Consider the following 25,533-nt stretch of genomic DNA (forward strand, 5'->3'; position numbering starts at 1 on the left):
GATCATTATACAACTATAGACGTGATAAATTCATGTGAGTAATAAATAAATTTTAAAAAAGATAAAAATTTAAAAAAACAAAGAAAAGAAAAGAAAACATCTTCCTGGTTCTCACCAGCTTTGGTGAAGGTCCTCACCCCCTGCTGTGCCACACCGCTTACGCTCCGACTCCAGCTGACTTGTGCCATTTCATCTCAACCCGTGTGTCCTACTCCTCAGCTTGAATTCCGTGACATTTCTTAGCTGTGGCTCCAAGCTTGTGCACGCCCTGTGGCTTTCGCCTGGATGGCCCTCTCTCAGCCCTGACGCCCTGCCCTCTGTCACGCTCCACCCTTCCACGCGTCCTTCAGGACGCAGGGCCTCCCAGAACCCTTCCTCAAACCCCCACCTCCCCACTACTCATTCTCTGCTGAAGTAGAGACCCTCCGCTGGGCTCGCTCATCCGGACAGGTGTATGCTCTCTCACACGGCTTACCACGCTGCCATCCGTGGCTTCTTCATGAATAAACACATTAAGCACCAAATGTATAACTAATTTATTCCTTCAGAATTTCCAGAAACAGCTCAGTGCCCTGTCCACAGCAGATCCTCGTTCAGTATCTGCTAGAGGAATGAGGCTCCACTTGTGTTTAATATAGTTAAACACTATAATATAATATAATTATATTTAATATATTATATGTTTAATATATTAATAGGTCTAATATATTGATATGTCTAATATATTAATATGTTTAATACATTGATATATCTAATATATTGATATGTTTAATACATTAATTTTTAATATATTAATATGTTTAATATAGCACAGAGACACAGCCCTGCCTCATTTAACTGCTAGAATTTACCTCTCCAGGCATATCCAAGGGAGTAGGGCAGAGATCAGACTTCATCAGGAAGCACAATCATTTGGAGCCATTAGTACCCAGCATGCCCTCTGTCATTTCCAACCAACCACATGGAATTCGGTGGACGGTCCATTCCGACTGAGCGAAATTACTGGGTGTTACACCTGGATGATCTCTGCTTTGGAAACAATTTCTCACATTACAGATCTCCTGGACTTGAAAACTGACATCTGTCTTTGCTCAGGCTCTTTCAATGCCCTAGACTATGTGGTTTTGACAGGGGAAAAAAATTTTTTTTTATTCCAGAACCTCAAGGACCTCTAGGCCTATAACAGAAGAGCTAACATTTGGGTCATCAAATTTGCAGAACAAAAAGAGAAAGTACTGTGGGGCTGAAATGGTCCCAGAAATAATAGCTGAAAATTTCCCAAATCTTGAAACAGACAAACTGATTCAAGAAGCTGACTGAATCCCAAAGACAATAAACTCAAAGAAATTCACACAAAGACACATCATAATCAAACTTCAGAAAATTAAAGACCACCAAAAATGTATAAAAGCAACCAGAGATGACACATTACAAATAAGGACACTTTGAATAATAGTAGATTTCTCATCAGAAACCACAGAGGCCAAAAGGGCATTATAACCATTTTTCAAGTGCTAAAATAAAAGAGCTGTCCGCTAGAGTCTCTACCCAGAGAAAATACCTTGAGGAATGAAGAGTAACACACACGTGCTCAGATGAAGGAAAGCTAAGCAAATTTGTCACCAGTAGATTTGTTCTAAAAGAATTTATAGGAGTTCTCACCATGGTACAGCGGGTTAAGGATCCAGCATTGCCACAGCTGTGGCTCAGCTTCAATCCCTGACCAGGAACTTCCATGCGATTCGGGTGCAGCTGGAAAATAATAAATAAATAAAAGAATTTATAAAGAATGTTAACTAATAGGAAGGAAATTATAAAAGAAGAAAACTTGGAATATCAGGAAGGAAGAAAGAAGAACAGAAAAACCGAACATATGAATAAACAACAAAGACTCGGCTTCTCTGGAATTTTCTAAATTATGTTTGACAGTTAAGGCAAAAAGTGTAATACTGTCTTATATGTTTCTCAGTGTATGTAGAGGAAACATTTAATATAAATGGAGGATGTTAAGGGAATCTAAGTTTTTTACACTTAAACTGGTAAAATGTCTACATCCGTAAACTGATAATTTTCTGTATGTACAATATAATACCTAAAGTTACCCCAACATACACAAAGAGATATGCTCAAAAACAAGATAGAAAAACTAAAATGAAACTCTAAAAACTATTCACATATCCCACAGGAAGGCATGAAAGAAAGAAAACAGGAAAATGAAAAAAAAAAGAGAAAAAATTAAAAGTAACAAGGCAGACTTAAGCCCTAAGAGATCAATAATTACATTAAACATAAACAGTCTCACATATTGTATGATTTGTTTATATAAAATTCTTTAGGGAATTTCTATTGTGACTTGGTTTACGAGCCTGACTAGTATCCATGAGGATATGGGTTCGATCCCTGGCCTCACTCACTGGGTTAAGGATCCAGCATTGCTGTGAGCTATAGTGTAGGCCAAAGATGTGGCTTGGATCCGGAATTGCTGTTGCTGTGGTGTAGGCCTGCAGCTTGCAGCTCCAATTGGACCCCTAGCCTGGGAATGTCCATATGCCGCAGGTGCAGCCCTAAAAGAGAAAAAAAAAAAAAACTTTCTTTAAATGACAAAATGATAGAGATGGAGAAGAAACTGGTGGGTCCACTGGGGCTGGTGGCGGGGAGCGGGGAGTGTGGCCCCACAGGGTAGAATGATGGAGGTCTTTGTGGTGATGTGACAGTTGTGTATCTCGATTGTATGAGTGGTTACACATGTGATGAAATAACAGAACTACACACACACATTTCCATCAACCCCAAAGGACCCTTTGTCCCCTTTTGCAGTCACTTCTCATTTCCACCCATAGGACAAAACAGCCACTAATCTACCTTCAGTCTCTACAGATTTGCCAGTTCTGGATATTTCATACCCATTGACAGAATCATACAATATGGAGTCTTTCGCATCTGGCTTCATTTATTTAGCATGTTTTTGAGGTTCAACTATGTTTTGGCATATATTAGTACCTCATTCCTTTCTGTTGCTGAGTAGTGTTGTGGTATATGACTATACCATATTTTGCTTATTCACCAGTTTGGGTTTTATGACTAATCCTGTAAAGGCAAGTGGTCACAGCAATTTTAAATGGGCTCAAGACAATGCAACAGGCATAGCCCTTCATCTGGAAATAACTGCTAATGAGAAATACATGGAAACCAAATGACACACGAGCTGTAATTCCCAGTGCTGTAGCAGACGCAGTGTTCCCACTTCTAAAACTTCAAGAGGAGACCTGAACGGATACCAAGTCTCATGAATAAATAGCATGTATTTATGTGCCCACCTCATAGTGCTGTAATAATAATAAAATGTATCAATTACTGACTTTATGCCAAGCACCTTGCTTAATGCTTTAATTATTTCATGTAATCCCCACAAGAACTCTATGAGGTACGTGCAATTATTAAGCCTACTTTGGGCTAGGAGTACGGGGGTCGAGGAAGGAAGGACACACAATTAGCAGCAAGTGGAACCTCTCAACCATGCTGCAGTGATGTTCTCCATCTCCTGTTTGAAGTCTGTGTGTGGAGAGGGCAGGGTCTGGAGGATCCAGACCGCCCGGCTGCAGAGATCTGAGCTATTCCTCTTTTTTTTTTAATTAAATTTTTTTTATTACTCAAATGATTTTATCACATCTATAGTTGTATAATGATCATCAGAGATCTGAGCTATTCTATAGGACACGGAAATGCGCTGAAGGTTTCCGAGCAGGAAAATGACAACATCAGAGCCGAATGTGTCACTGACATCTATGTCAGGTGACTTGGAGGGAGGAGACTGTGGTGACAGAAACCGGTGAGGTGGCCCTAAAAATAGTTAAATCAAGTACTCTTGAGGGCCTGACATAGAGTAATAAGAATAGAAATAGAGAGGAAGGAAACGGTTCCCAAAGAATGTCAGAGGTAGACCCGAAATAACGTAACAATAGGTGGATTGTGGAAGGCAGAGAGAGAGGTAATTTATTATTTAATCCTTCAAATGCATAATCGACTGTAGCTGAAGCAGCCCGCACAGAGCATAGTTCATGAAGAGCTGCGGCGTGAAGCAGGCGGAACAAAGATGACCACAGAAACTGGCTTTTGTTAAGCACTTGCTATGTCCTCCTTTAAATGGGTAACTTGAGTTTTTCCAGCCTGGGAAAATCGTAGTGTCATTAACAACAATTAGGAGATACAGTTAAGTCAGGAACTGTTTAAATCCATTCCATTTTGAACATGCTTAGTTTGAGGTCACAAAAGACATCCAGGTAGTGATGCCCAAAAAGCAGCTGTTAATGACACTGAAGATTGAGAGAGACATGAGAATAAGAGGTTGAAGAGGCATTCACATAGGGGCTGTAATGTGGGTCTTGGAATCACTGAGAGAATTTGTGAAAGCAGTGAATATTACTGTTCACGTAATGAAACGAGCCGACTCTAGAAGTTGTATAGTATTTACAGTTGTGACATGGATAGAGCCTAAAGTGGACCTGATAGTTTAAGATGAAATAACAAAAAGACCCCAAGTTCACAGTGGAATTTTGAATTTCCATCATAGGCTGGTCAGATGAAACTGTTCTGATGTACCACGAATTCAAATTCAAAATGATCCTGCTTAAAACATCCTGAGGTCAAGTATAGTCTTATGGAGAAATAGTCTTACTGAAGCAGAACTTTATGTATCTCAAGAATGTCTTAAACCCTACTAAACTGAAATTTATCATTTCTGTGACTAATATTTATTTTTAATTCAGGACAAAGTAATGAGCTGTAATCACTTGGTCAGAATTTGATAAGTACTATCTACTAAATGAAAGACTGAAAAAAAATGGATTACTCTAAAAAATTAACCTGCAAGGATAAATCACATTTTCCATAAAGTCTTCAAGAGGGTTCAAAATACTGTAAAGGAGTATATTTTACTCTACCCGAAAAAGGAATAACTTCACTATTCGTGAAAGAAAACGCAGCTATCTTCGAACTAGATATAACCAAGCTAAGTTTAGAGATAAGTCCATTCAAAAAATTATTCCTAATATCTTGACAGAACGATAAAGCAAAGTTTCTGCTTAGAGAAATCAGGTAAGTAGATCCTCAGTTTATTCTTCTCTCTCAGTTGATAAGAGGCTCTGGCAATTTCACACTATTGGACACAGCCAGTAGGAAAAAAAAAAAAAAAAAAAGTGATTTTTGGTAAATCTCCCCTGGTGTGTTCTTAGCACACTGCCACCAGGAAATATTTAGATGCTCAAAGAGTCCAACTTGCTGTAAAGAGATGACAGGAGAAATTTCATTCTGTCCATGCAACTAGATTAAGTTGTTATTTTTAAATGTTTGGACGATCTTTGTTGCCTAGAGGAAATCGACATTCCTGAATAAAATCGCACTATGCAGAAGCATTTACTTATTTTAAGACAGATGTTGGTTATTTTTAAAAAGTGAGGAAAATACCTTGAAATTCTTTTAGACTGACTTGATATTTTTACATTAAAAAAGAAGCCAATGGGCACTTCTCCCCAAAGATCAGTTTAGTCTAATCCTTACCACTAATGCTGTCATCGAGAGCTTTCCTTTCCTGTTAAAGGGTATTTTTAAAAATTTCAAGCACTTTTAATTCATCCTGAAAGTGGAAATTTCTGAATTCTACTTAAAATTCTTAGCACAGGTATTATTTATTTATTTATTTGCTTGTGTATTTTTTTTTTTTTTTTTATGTCCACACCTGAGACATACGGAGTTCCTGGGCCAGGGATTAAATCCAAGCTGTAGGGACGACCTACCTACACCACAGCTGCAGCAGCTCTGGATCCTTTAACCCACTGCACTGGCCCAGGGATTGAACCTGAGCCTCCTCAGTGACCCAAGCCACTGTCGTTGGATTCCTAACCCATGGCACCACAGCAGGAACTCAAGAACGTGTAATTTTTTAATCAGAGTATAGTTGACTTACAATATTATACCAGTTTCAGATGTACCATGTAGTGGTTCAGTATTTTATAGACCACCCACCATGCAAAGTTACTGTAGATTATTGATGACATTCTCTGCCCCATACCTCATCTCCCTGTGACTTACTTATTTTATAACCGAGAGTTGGTGCCTTCCTCTACTTCATCCCTCCGCCGACCCCTCTCCCCTTTGCAGCCACTAGATTGTTCTCTGTATCTGTGAGTCTGTTATATTTGTTTTATTTGTTTGTTTTGCTTCTTCAATGCCATATACAAGTGAAAACATACATCTGTAACTAACAACTTTCATAATTACAGTGCCTCTAGTGGCCCCTATTTGCTTAAAACTGTGTTTCTCCATCCTTTCCATCCTACTGCCTCTAAGGAAAGATGAAAATGAATACATACTCCTAGACTGGAGTTTAAGCCAAAGCTTGAAATGGAAGCATCAGTTTGGGGCCTGAAAAATAGCAGGCCAGTTTTATATATGCCTATCCTGTTTCGTTGTAAAAAGGGTTCATATTTTGGGTTTTTTATCAAATAAATAGAGCTGTATCATAATTGTCCCTCGTGGCTTTTCAAAGTCTCCCTCGAAGCGCACCAGTAAAGAATGTGTTTCTGACTAGTGGAACACGTGCAAAAGTCGAGAGAAGAAGACACGCCGCTGGGCTGTCGGTCCCCCCCAACCCTACGTGGTCTGGGGGGGGACCGACAGCCCTGAGGTCCTGCAGAGGGCAGACTCCGCCTCCCCAGGCTGACTGTCCTGGGTCCCATCCTCTGCAGAGGTTTAAGGATGGCTGATGGCCCTGAACTTCAGCCTTCCCTGTGGGCCAGACTAGGTTTCAGTCTGCTGTTCTCATTAATGCTCCCCTTCTCAGTGGAAAGACCGTGGTGGACCCTACTGACTGCACTGAGATTGGACCCATACCCGCTCCAGCCCAGTCAGATCCCTGGCTGATAGGAGTTCTACCAATAAGACTGCAGACTGAACACAAGGTCACAGTGGATGGTGACTGCCCCACCTTTCTCATGTCTTTTCCTTTTTTTTTTTTTTTTTTTTTTTTTTGTCTTTTTAGGTCCGCACCCATGGCACATGGAGGTTCCCATGCTAGGGGTCCAAACAGAGCTGCAGCTGCTGGCCTACACCACATCCATAGCAACACGGGATCCGAGCCAGGTCTGGGACCTACAGCACAGCTCATGGCAATGCTGGATCCTTGACGCACTGAGCGAGGCCAGGAACTCCTACCCCACCCGTTCCAATGGGGCAGCCTGGCAGCCCACTCTCCACTGAGGGTCTTCCCTAAATCTGACCTCACTTATTCCCTTCCCAGTACAGACTTCTGCCTGTCCCAGTGAGCCCAACGGGCTGCCCTCTGCACACGCCAGCTATTGCAGGGTGCGCCAGATGGCCGTGAGATTAGCTGGATTTGTGAGTGATTACCAGCCAAGTGCTGATGTGAGAAGTAGCAGCCCATGCCCAGAGCTCAATCCCAGGCTGAGACACGGAGATTGGCTAGGACAGAACTAATACAGATTTTTGAGAAAGGAAAGGCTAAGGCAAAAATGGTATGTTCAAGATGACACTCTAGAGGCAGAAGGTAACACATCGAGAGGATGGGCAAGACTGGAAAGAGAAAATATAGCAAAGGAAACACATCTTTAAGGAAGAAATCGTTAATAACTGGCCTGGGACAGAAGTGGTTCTGTAATGAAAGCAAAAGAAAAGACAAATTTTAAAGAAAATCTCCAACTGTTGATAGTGGATTAAAAATCAGTCAGTCCTTGTGGCTCAGCAGAAGCAAACCCGACACAGTCTCCATGAGGGCTCAGGTTCAATCCCTGGCCTCATTCAGTGGGTCAAGAATCCAGCGTTGCCGTGAGCTGTGGTGTAGGTCGCAGATGCGGCTCCGATCCCTAGTTGCTGTGACTGTGGTGTAGGCCAGCAGCTGCAGCTCCAATTCAACCCCTAACCTGGGAACTTCCATATGCCTGCCGCAGGGACGGCCCTAAAAAGCAAACAAAACAAAACAAAACAAAATCACTCCGTCAACGAATTTTGAGGCTCCATGTTTGCCAAGCTTTGTTCTAAGCATGGGCGAGAGCAATGAACAAGTTCAACCCTTGCCTGGCAGGAACCATCCTTCTAAAGAGGGAATCCAACACACAGTAGCCAATGGCCTTCGTCGTGTTCAGCATACTTACCGAGCTCACCCTGGCACGCCTTCTTCATGGAGGGCAGAAAGCCAGACCCTCACTCCCCAGCCCTCACGGGGCTCCTCTAGGTGACCTCATTTAGGCCAAGACAGTGCAATCGAAGAGCTGTGGCAGCATTTCTGCAAACTTTTGCTTTCTCTGTTTTGTTTTTTTTTTTTCTTTTTACTGCTGCACGTGTAACGTATGGATGGAAGTTCCCTGACCAGGGGTCCAAGCAGAGCTGCAGCTGAGGCCGACACCACAGCCATGGCAACACCAGATCCAAGCCGCATCTGTGACCTGAGCAGCAGCTTGCTGCAATGCAGGATCCTTAACCACTGATTGAGGCCAGGGGTCGAAACTGCATCCTCACAGGAACCTGCTAAGCCTCACTGGGAACTCCGAAACTTCTGCTTTCTTGATAAAAGAAACAGACGCGGCTGGTGCCACACAGCCTTTTCCCTCTTCCCGGCCAGAACTGGGGAGTCAGACAAGAAAACACTGAGAGGCAACCCACGTGATGATATTAACACCCTGAGGATGAGCAAGGAGGCAGGGGGTCCAGGGTAGGCAGCTGGGCTAGGCTGGTACCCCACCCCCAACCCTTCTCATCCTATGAGAAAGACTAACCCTGTTCCTGACACCAGCTGCCCGAACAGACCTCTCGGTGACAAACAATCAAATCTGACCCTGGGCTTACACAGAAAAGGAATCTACTGAAAGAATACTGAGTGGCTCACAGAATCTTCGAGAGCTCTAAAGAATAAGGCTCAACCTTAAGATTTTAGGAGCAAATACACAAAGCCTCTCGTAGCACTGGCCTGGTAAAGAGACCAGCTGGACGCCACAGGGTCCAAGGTGCCAGGGTCTGCACCTTTGCCACCTTCCCATCAGGAACACAGTCATACTGCAAGGGAGACCAACCTAGGACAGGCACCTCTGCTGTCACCTTAGTCAGAATGTCAGGTCCCCAGCGAGCGTGCTGTCCCACCTTTCTCACTTCCCACCTGCACAAGTACCTCTGCCTTTAATGCACAAAACAGAAAACACACAGCTCCTTTGGCTCCTACAGGAAGAAATATTCTTTTCCCTAAGAGGATTTGTAAAGTGGGTCATCTCCGAAACTCAGAAGAGGTGCAGATGCAAAGAATCTGAATTGAACTGCAGGAGTTCCCTGGTGGCTCAGTGGGCTAAGGAGCTGGCATTGTCACTGCTGTGGCTCAGCTCACTGCTGTGTGGCGGGTTGGAACCCAAACCCAGGAATTTTTGCATGCTATGGACATGGCCAGAAATAATAATAAAAATTTTTAATAAAATAAAATGAATACACATACATTCTTACAGCAGATTGTGTGCAACACTGAGTATATTTACAGCCATAGTCCTGTGCCTACACCCCTTTACAGTGTCATCTTCCATCAAGAGACAGTGCCTGTTTCCTCACACCTTGAACTTAGGCTTCTTTGACCAATAGAATGAAGCTGAGGGACATCATGGCAGCAGCAAAACTAATCCCCTCAGCTCTCCTGAGAATCCTGTGTTATCCATATGAATAAGCCTTGCCGGACAGCAAGAGAAGCCTAGGCCAGGTGCCCCAGTTAGTGCAGCCAACGACCAGCTGGCTCTCGAAACCAGAACCACTGCCCTGACTTCAGACACATAACTGAGCCCTTTCTAACCCAGAGACCCCCGGCCCAGCCCAGTCCACCTGGCTCAGCCAAAGAACTGTAAACTCAACCAATGCTTGTTTTAGCCACTAAGTTTGGAGTGATTTTTTTTTTTTTTTGCCACAAAAGTTGATGGAACTACAGACAGAACAAAAGGGGGGGAAGGAAAAAATATTAAGTGAAATAATGTCAGATACAGAAAAGATTTGAAAAATATAAAGTAGGGTAATTTGGCAGAAAGTGATAAAGGCCAGTTGATTTCCCAGAGAAGTCCTCTCTGAGAAGGAAACATCTCAGGTGCAACTAAATCTCAAGAAGAGAAAACTATTCCAAGGTGTAGAAGAAACATATTCCAAACAGAAGGGACAGGCCGTGCAAAGGCCCTGAGACAGGAATGAGGCCAGAGAGGCTGGAAAACGTGAGCCAAGCAGAGAGCAAAGATAGGTAACATCGGAGGAGTGAGAGGTACCCAGGCTGCTTGGGGTGGTGGGGCTGGGGTTTTGTTCTGGTGAGAAGTCCCATTTGCACGTGGAGAGACCACCCTGGCTGCCATGAGAACGATGCTGAAATAGCACAGCAGAGGCCAGAAACTCACTGAGGCAGTACTGGAACAGGAGTGAGAAGTCTCTGTTCCTCTGCTCAACTGTACCGTGGACGTGAACCTGCTCTGAAAAATAAAGTCTATTTTATAGAGAACAGATGTGTGGTTGCCAAGGCAGGAGGAAAGTGGATGGACAGGGAATTGAGGTTAGTAGATGCAAACTATGACATTTAGAATGGAAAAGAATTGAGGTCCTGCTGGACAGCACAGGGAACTATGTCCAGTCTCTTGGGATAGACCTGATGGAAGATAATACAAGAAAAAAAATGTGTACGTATGTATGGCTGGGTCACTATGCTGTACAGCAGAAATTGGCACTTTGAAAATCAACTATAATTTTAAAAAATAAATAAATTTCTTTTAGGGCCACACCTGCAGCACACGGAAGTTCCCAGGTTAGGGGTTGAATCAGAGCTGCAGCAGCCGGCCTATACCACAGCCACAGCAACTTGGTATCTGAGCTGAGTCTGCTACCTACACTGCAGCTCAGGGCAATGCCAGATCCTTAACCCACTGGGCAAGACCAGGGATCAAACCGGCATCCTCATGGATACTAGTCACATTCGTAACCCGCTGAGCTACAATGGGAACTCCAAAAAAGTCTAATTGCAAAACATGGATTTTTAGAGATTAACTGGGGAAAGAGGTGCAGAGGGGCAGGAGGTCCACAGCAGGGATGCTGAGTGAGAACTGCTGTGTGGGGGCATCCCTGGGCTGAGGGGCAGGGATGGTGAGAAGAGTGGAGGCTTTAGAATCACATGGACCTGGTGGTGAGTCCAAGGCCACCACTGACTGCTGGCGTGCACTGTGGTGACTCACTCACCTACCTGAGCCTCTGCATCTTCTATGAAATACAGGTAAAAATAGGTATCTCACAGACAGTTCCATGAGGAGCATCTGCAAAATGCAGCCAGGTTTTGTGGGGAAGGGTTTGCCCCTCCTACAGCATGTGGAAGTCCCCAGGCCAAGGATTGAACCTGCACCAAAGCAGTGATCTGAGCTATAGCACTGATAACGCCAGATCCTTAACCTGCTAAGCCACCAGGGAACTCCCTGAAGCCAACTACATTCCAGCGAGTTTTATCTCATCCCCTTTTCACTGTCCTTCCCAGAGAGAAGAGCCACTACCCAAATTAAAGGTCCCGAAAATTAAGGGATACTGAAATCAAGGTACACCTACCCCTGGAGATGCTGTCAGAGAAGCACCTGTCTCTCTCCTGTAAGTCTCCCTCCAGGACATTTCCTCAGTGGTCTCACCTTCCAGCTGCCACACCAGCTTCAGACCTAATACCCCATCATAAAGCTTCGGGCTAAACTGAAATGTCAGTTTAGCAGCCAAGGCCATTTCTGTTGCCAAAGCCTGCTGTCCAGCTCCTTCTTGGGCCCTGCTTCCTACATTGGTGAGACCCTAATACTGCAAACACTTTCCCAGACTCCAGCCCATCTGTCTGCTCGAGCCTTCCAAATGTGCTTCCTGGGAGTTCCCTGGTGGCCTATGGTGTAGGGCTTGGCATTACAGCCCGGGTTCAATCCCTGGTCTGGGAACTGAGATCTCATATCAAGCTGCATGCATATCATGCCATGGTCCTAAAAAAAAACCATGCTTCCTGTACCGCCCAGGTTCTGAGCCTGACCCTGACCACAACTGGCTTCCTCTGGGCCCTTCTCCATGCCCTCTGGTCTCTCCTATTGCTCCTCTGATTCTGTCCTTGCTCATTGACACCCCGCCTCCTTCCACACGCTCACAGGCAGCCTCTCCTGGGACACACCATCCCGGAAGCATGCTCCCCCATGGGAACCGCGTTCCTAGAAAAGCGCTTCTTGAATCCTTAGAACACAAGAGGATTCTTCTGCCTGTGGACTGGCTTTCCAACCCGGGGCATAACTTAAATGGAAAGAGGTGCCATAATTCGGAACTATGTTCACAAGATAAAGTCACAAGGAATTTAATACCTTTGATAAGGTATTAAATACCTTATCAAAGGTGGATGAACTCTTCTGAAAATGTAATTCAAAAATAGTAACAGACATAAGGCAACAGGATGGGACAGCTTTGCTTTGTAGGAGGAGAAATTTGCAAGACAGGATTTAAAACGGACTAAACATGCTGTACGAAATGGCATTTTTGTTGTAATTTTAAGCTTTGTAAGTAGAATCTATAAATATATGTGAGGGGGAGAAAAGTGCCAAGAAGGCTAAAAGAAAAAAATCTACATGTATTAGAAAATACAAAAAAGAAAGAGCTTTTTGCAAAGACTCACAAAAATTTGAAGTGGAGAAAGTCCCCCGGCCACCTTGTTCATTTCCCCACCGGTAGAGTTCACTCACGAGTGTTTGTCTGGTCTAATTTTATTTTATTTTTTTTTATTTGCTCATTTATTTATTTTTGTTTTTATTTTGCTTTTTAAGGCCACACCGCAGTATATGGAAGTTCCCACGCTAGGGGTCGACCTAATGGAGCAGGGGAATGCCCCAGAAGCCCACCCACCTCTGTTAACACAGGGACACATAGGAGCAGGTCTGCAGGAAGGCGAGCCGGGGCCACCTCCCTGCTCCCCAGCCTCCAGAACTGAGCCTATCTTCCAGCTTCTGGAATCTTTATGGGGTTTTGTGGGGGGTTTGTTTGGCTTTTTAGGGTCACACCTGCAGCATATGGACGTTCCCAGGTCAAATCAGAGCTGTAGCCACTGACCTACACCACAGCTCATGGCAACGCTGGATCCCTGACCCACGGATCAAGGCCAGGGATTGAACCCGCAAAGTCATGGTTCCTAGTAGGATTCCCTTCCATTGCGCCATGACGGGAACTCCAATCTTTACGGGTTAAACCTGCTCACCAGACTGGGTGGGCGAGGGGTGAGGTGGGGAGAGGTTGTCAATCATCAGAGGAGCCTGCCTGGAGCTAATGACCAGCAGCTGCATGTTGACCAGGATAACACAGTGGAAATCTGGACACCCCAGTCCCTGGTTTCAGTTTCCTAGACCAAAGCCATGCTGATTAGATCGGAAGTTCTTGAAACAACACACGACACAGCTTTGCAGATTTCGATATGGAAACTGCGTTGACCCTATAACCCGACCGCAGCGATGAAGCACTGAAACAGAGAGTTGGGAGGTTCATTAAGAATCCGCTTATTGGGGGACATACTTGTTTTTCCCTCACTTTGCAAGGGACAGTAAATCTGTTAAGCAGGACGTGTGGCCAGCTTGGGTCGGGATCCCCAGCCCGAGGCTTACAGTACACACAACTTCTCTTGAGGCATTTAGGCCTCCTGAGACTTGCCGCCACTAAAACACCGCCACGCTCAGACCCAGCCCACGCAGCACACATGAGAATGACAGGATCACTTCCAGCACTGTGTCTCGTGCTTCCCAAACTGGAGTCCTCCTTTGACGAACTGGGCTTACGTGAAGGATAGATGAAGCCATGAATTGAAAGGTACAGCACCGTTCCAGGATCCTTGTTAGAAATTCCAAAATATTTCACTTTCACAGCAAAAGTCAACGGTAAAAAGAAAGGGCATATGGAATTGCTTTTGTCAAATTTCAACTAATTTCTGTCAACTCATATGCTTTAAGGAATTAGTTGATTCCCCTGAGTCATTTCTCACTCTATGATTAGAAAATGCTGGCTTCTTCTCTTTTCCGGAAATTTCTACCGAGCTCCTCATCAGTGGAATTCATCCAAGTCTGAGGTCACCCGGGCACCGGGTGTACAGCTGGTACATGTTGATTAAAGGCATGATTTGACAACGCCCACGCCTGCTCTTGGGCCCCTGTACACCTTCCAGCAGGCAGTGTGACCTAGGGAATTACACAGTGTAAGCCTCCGTTTCCTCATCTACAATATGGACAGGTCATCGTGGTAGATGTATTATAGTGCCTTTTCTTTCTTTCTTTTTTTTTTTGTCTTTTTAGGGCCACACCCACAGCATATGGACGTCCCCAGACTAGGGGTCCAAAGGGAACTGTAGCCACTGGTCTATACCACAGCTCACGGCAACACCGAATCCTTAACCCACTGAGTGAGGCCAGGGATTGAACCTGCATCCTCATGGATACTAGTCGGTTCATTACTTCTGAGCCACGACGGGAACTCCATATAGTATCATTTTGAGATGAAATGAGTTAAAGCAGCATGGTAGCTAGTAAGAAATCATGTCAACCATAATTATTATTTTTTCGTGTGCTTTTTTTTTTTTTTTTTTTTTTTTTGCCTTTTCTAGGGCCGCGCTCGAGGCATATGGAGGTTCCCAGGCTAGGGGTCTAATCGGAACTGTAGCTGCCGGCCTACGCCAGAGCCACAGCAATGCAGGATCTGAGCCATGTCTGCAACCTACACCACAGCCCAAGGCAGCACCGGATCCTTAACCCACCAAGCAAGGCCAGGGATCGAACCTGCAACCCCACGGTTCCTACTTAGATTCGTTAACCACTGAGCCCAGATGGGAACTCCAGCCATAATTATTATTAATAAGCAATTTATAACATATGTACCTGCCCCATAACATACATACTAGGTAAGATGTGAACATGAATTTAATGATACACTATTCTCAGCATTGCGCAAGCAAAAAAGTATTTTTTTCATATAGGGAAAACCACAAGGACTATAAATTTTGAAAGCAGATTCACTGCTAGCTTTTATATTTTAGTTAATGTAATGACAGTAACATTTTCCCCTTTCCATGGAAATCACATATAAATGTTTTTTACAATAAAAATGACAATTTCTTCCCATCCAGTCAGCCTTTTCTTATTTAAAGAAGTTTTCATTTCATATTTAAAATTGTAGAAGAGTAAATAGAGCAACTAGAAACTACAGCATGACGAAAAAATCTAAAACGTGTTCTGATCACTTTAATGAAGCCAGGTTTGCAGAACAGTGCATCGCGTGTAACCTGGGGCTGTGGATAACAGTGCCCCCACCTAAGACTGCCTCAGCATCACATCCCTGTTGGCCAGTGCTGCAGGGAGTCTTATCAAGGAGACAAAGCCCATGAATTTCCGGACTCAAGTGGGAAGAGATTAACTCTTGCTCTGAAATAACTCACTTTCCAGTGTTTTTTCACGTCCAGCCTTCTAACGTTTTCCCTGCACTTTTGGGTATGACCAGAACTGTTACATGTCAATCACAAAGATAATCAACTACACTCTGATCTGAAATAAAAATGTGAGCCGTGGAGTTCCCATCATGGCGCACAGCAGAAACTAATCCGACTAGGAACCATGAGGTTGCGGGTTCGATCCCTGTCCTCATTCAGTGGGTTAAGGATCCGGCATTGCCGTGAGCTGTGGTGTAGGTCCCAGGTGCGGCCCGGATCTGGCATGGCTGTGGCTGTGGTGTAGGCCAGCAGCTGCAGCTCTGATTGGACCCCCTAGGCTGGGAACCTCCATATGCCGCAGGTGCGGCCCTAAAAAGACAAAATAAAAAATAAAATAAATAAATTTTTTAAAAATGGGAGCCTCTAGGTTAGAATGCTCTGCATCGATACCCATGTGGCATCATTTTCTCACCATAGCTGACAATGACTTTTCTGTTATCTAACATACCTTTGAAGAATGTCTTTGAAGCATGAGGAGAGGCCCATGGTAAATTAGGCTGCCACTAAGCAATGCAAGAAACTCGGAAACGTAGACTCCCCCAGCAGCTGATGAAGGTGCTAAGCAAGCAGCTATTGCGGGCTGAGCACCAGCATTGAGCGGGGTGAGCGTCTGACAGTTATTCACTCTTTTTCTCCTTAGGACATGTAAATAGCACACAGGCTGGGAACTTTCCACCGCAGCAAAGAGTGACTGAGAAAGTGGTGTCTTCTCTCTCTCTGTTCATACCCTCGGGCTAGAAAGAACTCCGCTCTCACCCATCACAGCGCCATGGACATTGACACCTCCCTCGCTTCCAGTTATCAAGCACACTTCTCTTTCCTGTCACCTACTGGCTTTTCTCCATCTCCATAGCTTTGATCCATTAAGGGACAACTGATCCAGGACCCTCAGATTCCAAGTCATCAGCAAACCTTCGTTGAATGGAATCGAGTTTTAGAATGAAAGAACTGGAGTTTGCAGAATCCCTGTGTCACAGAATCGGCTACTTCAATTCGTCTCAAAGTGGAGGAGTGTCCACTTAGGACAAAGCCCAGGATCAGACAGCACCAGATATAAGAAAGTACTTCCTGATGTTGAGTCAAACTGGTCCTCGAGATGCTCATGCTTTGCTCTAGCTCCTGTGCTGGACAGAAGAGCGTTTCTATGTGAGTGGTGGAAATACCCCCAAAGGCAGCCTTGGATGGGGAACCTCCTGATGAGTTCGTTACTTCAAAGTCTCCGCAGGGGGTGACAGGGCCCCAAACACCAGCCTGGCGTTCAAGGGCACACTTCTAGTTCCGGGCTGAGTAATCTCAGATCGCAAAATCAGAGGAAACAAAGAGCTGTTGCTGTTTTAAGTCAGTGTTTTAGTTAGCTTTGAGCAATAAATAACCAAACATGAGCATGTTCTCAAAGTTTCAATAGAACCTCATAGACGAACTGAAGTCCATTCCTAGGCTTCTTAGTGAGCGGGGAGCCCAAGCTGGAAACTCCTGGACGCCAGCACTCTCAGGCCCAGAGCTTACAAGCACGAGGCTGCCTTCCCAACTCTTGTCCCAAGCGATGCGTCTCTACAGAAAAGGCTCCCACATTCATGCCTCTCGCTGTCGTCCTTCCACATGGAATGTCATCTCCCACCCAAATTCCTTCTCACCCAAACCCTAAGTGTCCTTCAGGCCCCGCTGGTGCCCCTTCTCCTAACAGTCTTTCCTCCCCCTCTCCCCCAGATACAGCCCCCCTTCAATCAACAGTCATCTGTGGATGTAAGCTCAGAACGGCTTGACACCAGCATCTCTCCCCCATCAGGCCCCCAGGAGCAGTGTTTCATAAAAGGTCTTATCATCATGACTGTGTATTATCCTCCTACAGGGACTCAGGACCTGTGTTTCCCTCACCCTCCACGCCCTGAGCACCTGCCTTCATCCCTCCTCCAACTCATGGATACTAGTTGGGTTTGTCACCGCTGAGCCACAACAGGAACTCCAAGTCTTAATTTTATTTTTATTTTTTTATTTTTTTGTCTTTTTGTCTTTTCTAGGGCCGCTTCCTGCAGCACATGGAGGTTCCCAGGCTAGAGGTCTAATCACAGCTATAGCCGCCAGCCTACACCACAGCTCACAGCAACGCCAGATCCTTAACCCACTGAGCAAGGCCAGGGGTCGAACCCGCAACCTCATGGTTCCTAGTCAGATTCGTTAACCACTGTGCCACTTCGGGAACTCCTCCAAGTCTCAATTTTAAATGAGAAGAAACCCCGACAGCATGGCCTCTCGCTCTTTTCACAACAACGATGGTCACATCCTTAAACCTGAGTCCCTACGACTGACCTAGCACAGGCAGCCGACACCCGCATCTTGGTGCTGTTTGCTTTGGAAAGACTGGGTGGAAAGCAGAGTCTCCGCCTCACTCAGGCTGCTGTGCCTCATTCTTCTTGGAAAACGAAGGTGATGACTGATTTATCCCAGCACAGTTAAGACATCTGGTCTATTGTGTCTCCTCCCCACAATCAAGGTCACCGATTTATGACAAAAGAAAGAACAAGGGTTAAGATCCATTGAGCATTCTAGGAGGCAGCACAATGGAAGGAGAGGGTGTCTAAAACCCTCTATTTATAGGAGAGTCGCTATTATTAGCAGGGGTTGTTACGCCGAGATTATCAAGAGTGAGCTTGGACACCCTGAAGGTCCTGTTGTTTATACATGAAAACTCCGTACAAGGAAAAACTCAGCTTGGGTTCCTGAACCTGTTATCAGATCCTCACAGAAAGAACTCTGAAAAGTTGGCGATTGTGAGGATGGAAATGATACCTTCAACCCCTGTGAATTCTGCCACTGCAAACCCTCCAGAGCAGGGGACTCACAGAGGCTGTGCGTTAGCAAAGGCCAGGTGTCCCTTGGGCTGCGTGGTCCCCTGCAGGGAGTAAGGGTGGAGCCCACAGAAGGAGCCAAAGGAAGGCACCAAGGTTCTGCCCTCTGAGGGTGGAACCCTCTCCTGTGCACTGTTGAGCATGGCTAGGAAAGGGGCTCGGCAGACTCCCTCTGATGCTCACACAGCCCTGTTCTCCCAGAACAAAGGAGGTTCCAGCCAGAGGGGTCCTCAGAGGTCACCTAATCCAGGGCCAGAACTTTCCAGATGGTGTGCTGATGTCCAGGCAATTAAAAGACTTGCCAGGGGCTCACAGCTAATATGCGGCAAAACTTGAATCGCTTCTAATTTCAAAGGTTGGGCAACTTTCATTAAGTTGTTGACAAAGTCACTTTCTCTAAATAATTGTTTATTGATCCATGAGGACGAATGAACTCCCGCGGCTGCCCTTCTTGGCGGATACGCATCCACATGGGTCTGAGGCCAGTCGAGAGCCTGATCTAAAGACAACTTCCCCAACTTTGCAAACAGGCTCCACTCCCTGAGCAAACCAAGCTCTTAACTTATAACCCAAGTTTTTCTCTGCCTTCTGGTTCTTGCTCACACACACACACAAAATGCAACAAATTAGACTAAACCTAAGGAAATAACATAAGCCCAGTGTCCTAAAAACAGTGGGTAAAGGACATCATCCTTCAACAACGTGTGATGAGCTTAGTCACTGTTCTGGGCTGAACTGTGTCCCCCCGAAAGACACTGGGTCCTGACCCCCAGTGCCTATGGAGGGCACCTGCTTGGGAAGCAGGGTCTTTGCAGAGGATCCGGTTAAAATGAGGTCACCAGGGTGGGCCCTACCCCAGTATGACTGGTGACCCCATACAAGGGAAATGTGGACACTGACAGGCCCTCAAGGAGGACACCTCGTGAAGATGAGGGCAGGGTTCGGGTGATGCTTCTACCGTCAAGGAGCCCCAGAGATGCCAGCAAACCCCAGAAGCCAGGAGAGAGACGGGGGACAGATCCTGCTCGGAGCCTCAGGAGGAAGGAGATGCCCCCACAACCCTGTGGCCTTGGACTTCTAGTGGCCATGAACCCTGAGACAATAGACTTCTGTTGTCTAAACCACCCAGCTCACAGGACCCTACTTTTTCAGATGTGACCTTCGCCTCATCTGAAAAATGACAGTGAACCAATCGCTGTCCTCAGTATTTCCGTCCAAACCCCCGTGGTTCCCTGTGGCTGGGCTGCGCAGAGGCCAAGTCCACGCCTGGGGCTGGAACCTGCCTGTGGCCACAGGAGGGCACACCAGGCATGGGACACAGCTGTGAACAAGACACAGTCCCTGGGACGCACTTCACGCCTCCCAGGCAAGATCCGCCGCAAACAAGTCATTACAAGTTCAGGGTGGGCTGCGCAGACACAGAGGAGGCCCCGGGAAAATGGACTAGTCCTTGGGGCAGAAGAGGCTCACAGGAAAGGATGCTCGGGGGCGACAGGAATGGAGTCAGAAACTCAGCACAGCCGGTCAGGAGTGGGGGTCCCGTTCCAGCAGGACCAGCACGAGCGTGTCCAGAGAGGGGACAGCCCAGCCGAGCAGAAAGGGAAGATGGAGAGCTCCCGCGACACAGCCCTGCAAGGGCCACACGAGGCGGCCGAGGCAGTGTCTCTGCTCCAAGACTCCCAGGGGGAGTCCCTGCAAACCTCGGTTCTCTCTGGACTCCTGTTGGGCCTAATTGCATCCTCTCTGTTTGCTATTTCAAGAGGAGCCCAGCGGGCCAAAGAGAAACGACGACTAAGCCAGGACTATTTCCTCTCCTCCGAGAAGCCGGTTTTCCTTTTGCACAAGCTTGGTCCTGGGTGCCTGTGAGGAAGCGTGTGTTCTGTGTTTGCTTATTTGAAAATAGCTAAGGACAGTTTGACAAACGCTGCAAGCTGTACAGAAGGAAAGAGACACAAAACATTGAAAACCCATTAAACTGGTTTCTGAAAAAGGGTGACCACAGGGCGAGGTTAATATTTTGACGCTAGCTGCTCTCTGTCCACGCTTCACTCACCACCCAGGCAGGAACAAAGGCACTAGGGCCGCAGGATTTTCCACGAAACTCTTAAGATTTGGGTTCTGCTCGCTGCATTACTAAAAATTATAATTAATATATATCGAGTACTTCCTCCTACATGCCGGATGCTGAGCAGAGCTCTTTAGATTCCATTTTTTTTCCTTGAATACACCAGCCCAGGAAAGTAAGGACTTACACATTATCTTCATTTTAAAGATGTAGAAACTGAGGCTTAGCCCTGTTAAATAACTTATCCTCGGTTACATAGACACTAAGTGATGGAGCCACTTGTGAAATGAACAGTTTCTGGAGTTCCCTGGTGACTCAGCAGGTTAAGGATCCCACATTGTCACTGCAGTGGCGAGGGTTCAATCCCTGGCCAAGGAATTTCCGCCTGCTATGGGTGCAGCCAAAAAAATAAGTAAGTAAAAGATAAAGTGAGCTGTTTCTGAATTCATGAGGACCCTGGAGTCCTCCCGAGATGCTGCCCTGAGTATAGTCGTGTGTTGAGAATGGGAATAGTCCTCAGAGGGTCCTGGTGGTTATCAGAGCATTTGATTTGCGTTTTATGGTGCTTGAAAGCATTAGTCTCCCACTTCCATGTTCACACCCGCTTCCTGAAGAACGGAGGAGCCCCATGTCTTTAACATCCTTGCCCCCAGGAGTCAGTCCTCGGAGATGTGTCCAGGACCAGCATCCTCTCTCCCAAGTCCCCAGTGGTCACACCGTGAGGTCTGGAAGCTTCCCTGTTTCTCAGGCAAGAAGACCAATCCCCAAACAGCCTGCATACACCTGTGGTGGCCAGTGGATCCAATTCAAGGCAACAAGTGGTTTCTGAACTTATAGCAGGATCGTTTTGCTAGCCATTATCTCAAATCCTTTATTTCCTCTTTTTTTTTTTTTTTTTTTTTGCCAAACCCATGTAAGTTTCAGGGCCAAGGATCAAACCTGAGCCAAAGGCAGGATCCTTAACTCACTGAGCCACCAGGGAACTCCCATTTTTCTCTCTTTTTAATAAAAGGATTCTAACTTTTTTTAAGCCAAGCACATTCCCCAGTGTCTGTCACAGCTACTTGCAACCATGTCACTGTTCTAACCCCTCAGCTGGAAGCAGTGGTATTGTACGGTTCTTTCAGAAAGACCCCTGAATAGGGAGGGGCTCGTTTTCCCATCCTTCTTCCTCCTTTTTGCTCTAGAATGTAGTTCAATGGCTGGAGCTCCAGCAGCCACCTTGGATCACGAGGTGACCTTGGGAATGGTAGCAAGTCACAATAGAATGAAGAGATAGAGGAATCCTCAGCTTCACAGTGTCGACCCACCACACTGGCCCTGAACTGTGGATTCAGGTGCTTTAATCAGAAAGAAATTGATTTCTGTCTACTTGTCCTGTTTCATTTATGTGCAGCCAGAATTATATGAGATAAGCTGTGTGCCAGGCATTAGGCTTGAAACAAGTCTCCCAGCACCTCACCCACCCCAGTACACACACTCAGATGGTAAAATAAATAGTTTGGATGTGTGGGCAATGCCTGATCTAACGCAGTCATCACAAATATGTCACACCAACCACAAGCGGTACTCCTAAAGCTTTTACAGAAATGCTTCGGAGGACCCTGAATTTGTGTGAAACATTCCCAAATCCATGACTCGATAATAGATTCTTCTCCCACACAGTGTGATTTTTTTTCCTGAATCTGCAAAGTGAGGTCATTTTGCTTCCCGTGGCTTACTGCATTCAAAGAGCCTTACACTGAAAACAATTACCTCGAACCAGTAGGAACAGTTTTCCTTCTCCATCCCACCTGTTCAAAAGTGAAGTTCTGGAACCTACATGCCTATATTTTTACTCCACTTTTCCTCAGGAAGCCTCCTGATAATAAGTGAAATGCCTGTGACCTTGATAAGCTTTGAATTAAGCTGTAAAAATAAAGGCTTTTGTGGTTTCCTGAAAGGTATTTGGATCTGAGACTGTAAAAATAATTGCTTAGATACTGATGCCCATATTAAATTGGCCCTTTTACCAGAATATAATCAAGTTCTCTACTCACTTTGACAAGAATAGGCATCTCTCTGTTTGTCTAAAGACCTTAACTGATGAATAACAACAGTACCTTCTGTGACTAAAGGGAAGTTGGACAAAATATGTCAAACAGGCGCGTAGATGTAAGGAGACAAAATAATAGCCTATGTCGATGAGTTTCCCTTTAAGATGTGTCTTTGGGAAAGCAGAAGTCAGACTGTCTTTTGAGCTACAGGGATTTAAGTATTCAGATCAACTGTAAGAAAATCAGGGAACACCGGGGCTTGCAGGGGACCGGGCAGCTCTCTGCTGTCCCCCACCTGAGCCTCAGAGCTTCCGTCATGGGACTCGGCACTGTTCCCCCAGCCCTCAGACCCGAGGACCCTCCTTCTCCATTACTTCCACCCCCTCAGCACTTTCCTGGTCCTGTGAGGTTTTGTGCTTCTTGCGTTGCTGGTTGGAGCCCTTTGTAAATAACTTGTTGGCGTCTAATCTCTTAACTTTTCCCTTTCACTTTGGAACAAGGGGTGGAGGGTAGGGTCTGGGGTGATGGAAGGCGCTCAGGGATGACCCTTTCTACCGCGTGGCCACTGCAGCTCTCCTGGGCCAGCCTAGGTCACAAAACCACAGCTCAGATGGGGAGAGTAGCCGACTGAACAATGGCAGCTCTTAGGAAGGAAGGCGGGCACAGGCAGCAGTCCAGCGGAGATGCTCCAAAGGACACGCTTTGGAGTTCCTGTTGTGGCCCGGTGGAAGTGAACCTGACTAGCAACCATGAGGACACAGGTTTGATCCCTGGCCTCACTCAGTGGGTTAAGAATCCAGCACTGCTATGGCTGTGGCAAAGGCCAGCAGCTACAGCTCTGATTCGATCCCTAGCCTGGGAACTTCCATATGCTACAGGTGTGGCCCTAAAAAGAGGAAAAAAAAAAAAAAAAAAAAAAAAAAGACAAAAAAAAAGTGACCTGCTTTAATCTGAGTTTCTGCTCGGGCCAGTCCTTCCTGGGATCAGGACTCCTTTCCCGGGGAGGTGCTCTGCCGTCTTCAGGGGGCCCAGCGGAAAGGTGCACCTTCCTCTGATGAGGATGGAGGTGGGCGGGGGGCCTGTGATGCCGTTGGCCCCACTGCACTGACCACAAAACCAGCTCATAAATATACGAAATACTTTCTCAAAGAAAAACAAAGATTGTTTTCATTTATATCTGAAAGTATTTTCATTATTCGAGTATAGTTATTATATATATAACATCGTGGTATTAATTCAGATATTATCAGGAAATATAAACAATTGGAATATGGCATTACTTGTAAAATGTTCTAACAATGATAGTTGTTGCTGATCTTTTTACTGCTTGATAATTGTTAAAATTATTTTGTGATTAAGTAATTTAACCTGAAATAAGCTCATCCAAGGGCCAGAGTCTACACACTCTGCTGACACACTGCCTGAAAAGCCACAACTTATTTTGCTGAAACTGACCGTCCACCTGTGCCGTTCCCTTTCCAGGTACCTTCTCTTCCAGGTAACTTCTCTTCCTTGTCCTGAGGGATCCTTCAACTGCAGCAATGCCCAGGCCTTCACTGTGTTTACAAGTTTCTAAGGGCACCGTTTGGCCTTTGTGTTACGTTGCTATTAAGCGATTCTAAGAGACTAAATAAAGGAAGTGTAAACAGAAACTAAGCACCTACTGCTGTGGTGCTGATGGCAGGTGCCCTGAAGAACCACGCTGGGCTTGCTCTGCATCCACCCTTACAAACTTGCAGTGCAGAAATTCTGGTTGGCCAGAGGAAGGAAGAAAGGTCATGGTGTATCCTTGTGAAAGTCTAAGCCATTCGTTCTAAAGGTACCAAATGAAATAAGGAGGCTGGGGATGCATGAGGAAGTTTAGAAGAAGGAGCTTTTGCTCTGTTCCAAGGCCCATTTGGCAAAACTGTCTTCCGAGGACTCAGGTCCTGGGGTAATGGGCCCAGTTTCCCTGCAGGGCGCTCCCTGAGGCAGCTCTGGTCTCTCCAGCATCCAGATCCTGCCTCACACCTGAGGCAGCAGAGTGGCCCTGTCCCCAGGGCTGAGAGGGTACCAGAGCCGCATGCCTGCGGCCTCACGAGACAACCCACCTAAAGCCACCTGGTGCTAGTCCCACAGCGACGGCACCAAAGGTGCCACGGGCCGTGCAGGTTTCCCTGCTTGGAAAACCTCAGCACGTCAGACCCAGAAAAAACGAGATGGATTGGTCTCTGCACCTGCGCGAAGCACTGTGCATGGTGCGCTACGTACCCTACATACCCCTGCCCAAGCGACGGGTCTGGAAAAGGCAGAGGAGGAGGAGTGAGCCACACGGGGTCAGGGCTGGGCAAACATTCTGGACCATGTTGCGTTGCTGCCCCATGAGAAACTGCACCAGCCACATCCTCTCTTGGGCCCATGTCCTGTGAACTCAGCCCCAGCGGGGCGGGGTGGGGGGGGGGGGGCAGGTGGCGAGATGGGGGGTGCTTCTTGCCAGCATCCTGTGGCCAGAACTCTGGCCTGTTCACATCTGAAATGAGCCAGGTGGATGGGGAGGTGAGGGTAGAGAGCTGGGGGAGGGGGGCACTCATGCTCCTTCTAGAGGGCTAGCAGCTTAATCAAAATAAAAACAAACTTCCTGGGGTTCCCGTCGTGACTCAGGGGAAACAAATCTGATTGGCATCCATGAGGATGCCAGTTTGATCCCTGGCCCCGCTCAGTGGGTTAAGGATCCAGCATTGCCATGAGCTGTGGTGTAGGTCGAAGATATGGCTCAGATCTGGCATTGCTGTGCCTGTGGTGTAGGCTGGCTGCTGCAGCTGATTCCACCCCTAGCCTGGGAACCTCCATATGGCACGGGTGCGGCCCTAAAAAGACAAAAACAAAAAGAAACTTCCACTGAGGACCACCATTCACGTGTCTCCTTGGTTTATGGTGTGAGGATTCAGTTGCCTGCAGGTGCTCATCCGAGAGGACTCAGTGCCCCCCACTACACACCCCTGTTCTTGTCATGATGCCCTCAAAGATTCTCCTCTCAATTTACCTCTTCTGCAGATCGGAAATAGGCTTTGCTGCTTG

At 46.2% G+C, this 25,533-nt stretch overlaps 1 protein-coding gene across 14 annotated transcripts in view; it reads right to left on the reverse strand.

The window, feature by feature from the left end:
• The window catches only part of LOC100627466 (uncharacterized), a 207,048-nt gene that overhangs the window by 100,538 nt on the left and 80,977 nt on the right, over positions 1 to 25,533 (reverse strand). For 5 of the 14 annotated variants that reach the window (XR_014843820.1, XR_014843821.1, XM_085022370.1 and 2 more), the window contains exon 3: positions 1,663 to 1,752. The exons of 4 other annotated variants lie outside the window; for them this stretch is intronic. Coding sequence is in view for 7 of the 10 variants with exons in the window: in XM_085022370.1 (XP_084878496.1) it covers positions 1,663 to 1,737 (75 nt within the window). In the remaining 3 variants the exon portion in view is untranslated. Of the gene's footprint in view, positions 1 to 851; positions 1,030 to 1,662; positions 1,753 to 23,931; positions 24,037 to 25,533 lie in introns of those variants that run through there. 5 more of the 14 variants (XM_085022372.1, XM_085022369.1, XM_085022371.1 and 2 more) reach the window with 5 other exon arrangements.

The sequence above is a fragment of the Sus scrofa genome, chromosome 4 (genome assembly GCF_054392235.1).
Source record: "Sus scrofa isolate SSC_HxYL_T2T_F1_AM1 chromosome 4, Sscrofa_HxYL_maternal_Yorkshire_Landrace_v2.0, whole genome shotgun sequence".
NCBI lineage: Eukaryota > Metazoa > Chordata > Mammalia > Artiodactyla > Suidae > Sus > Sus scrofa.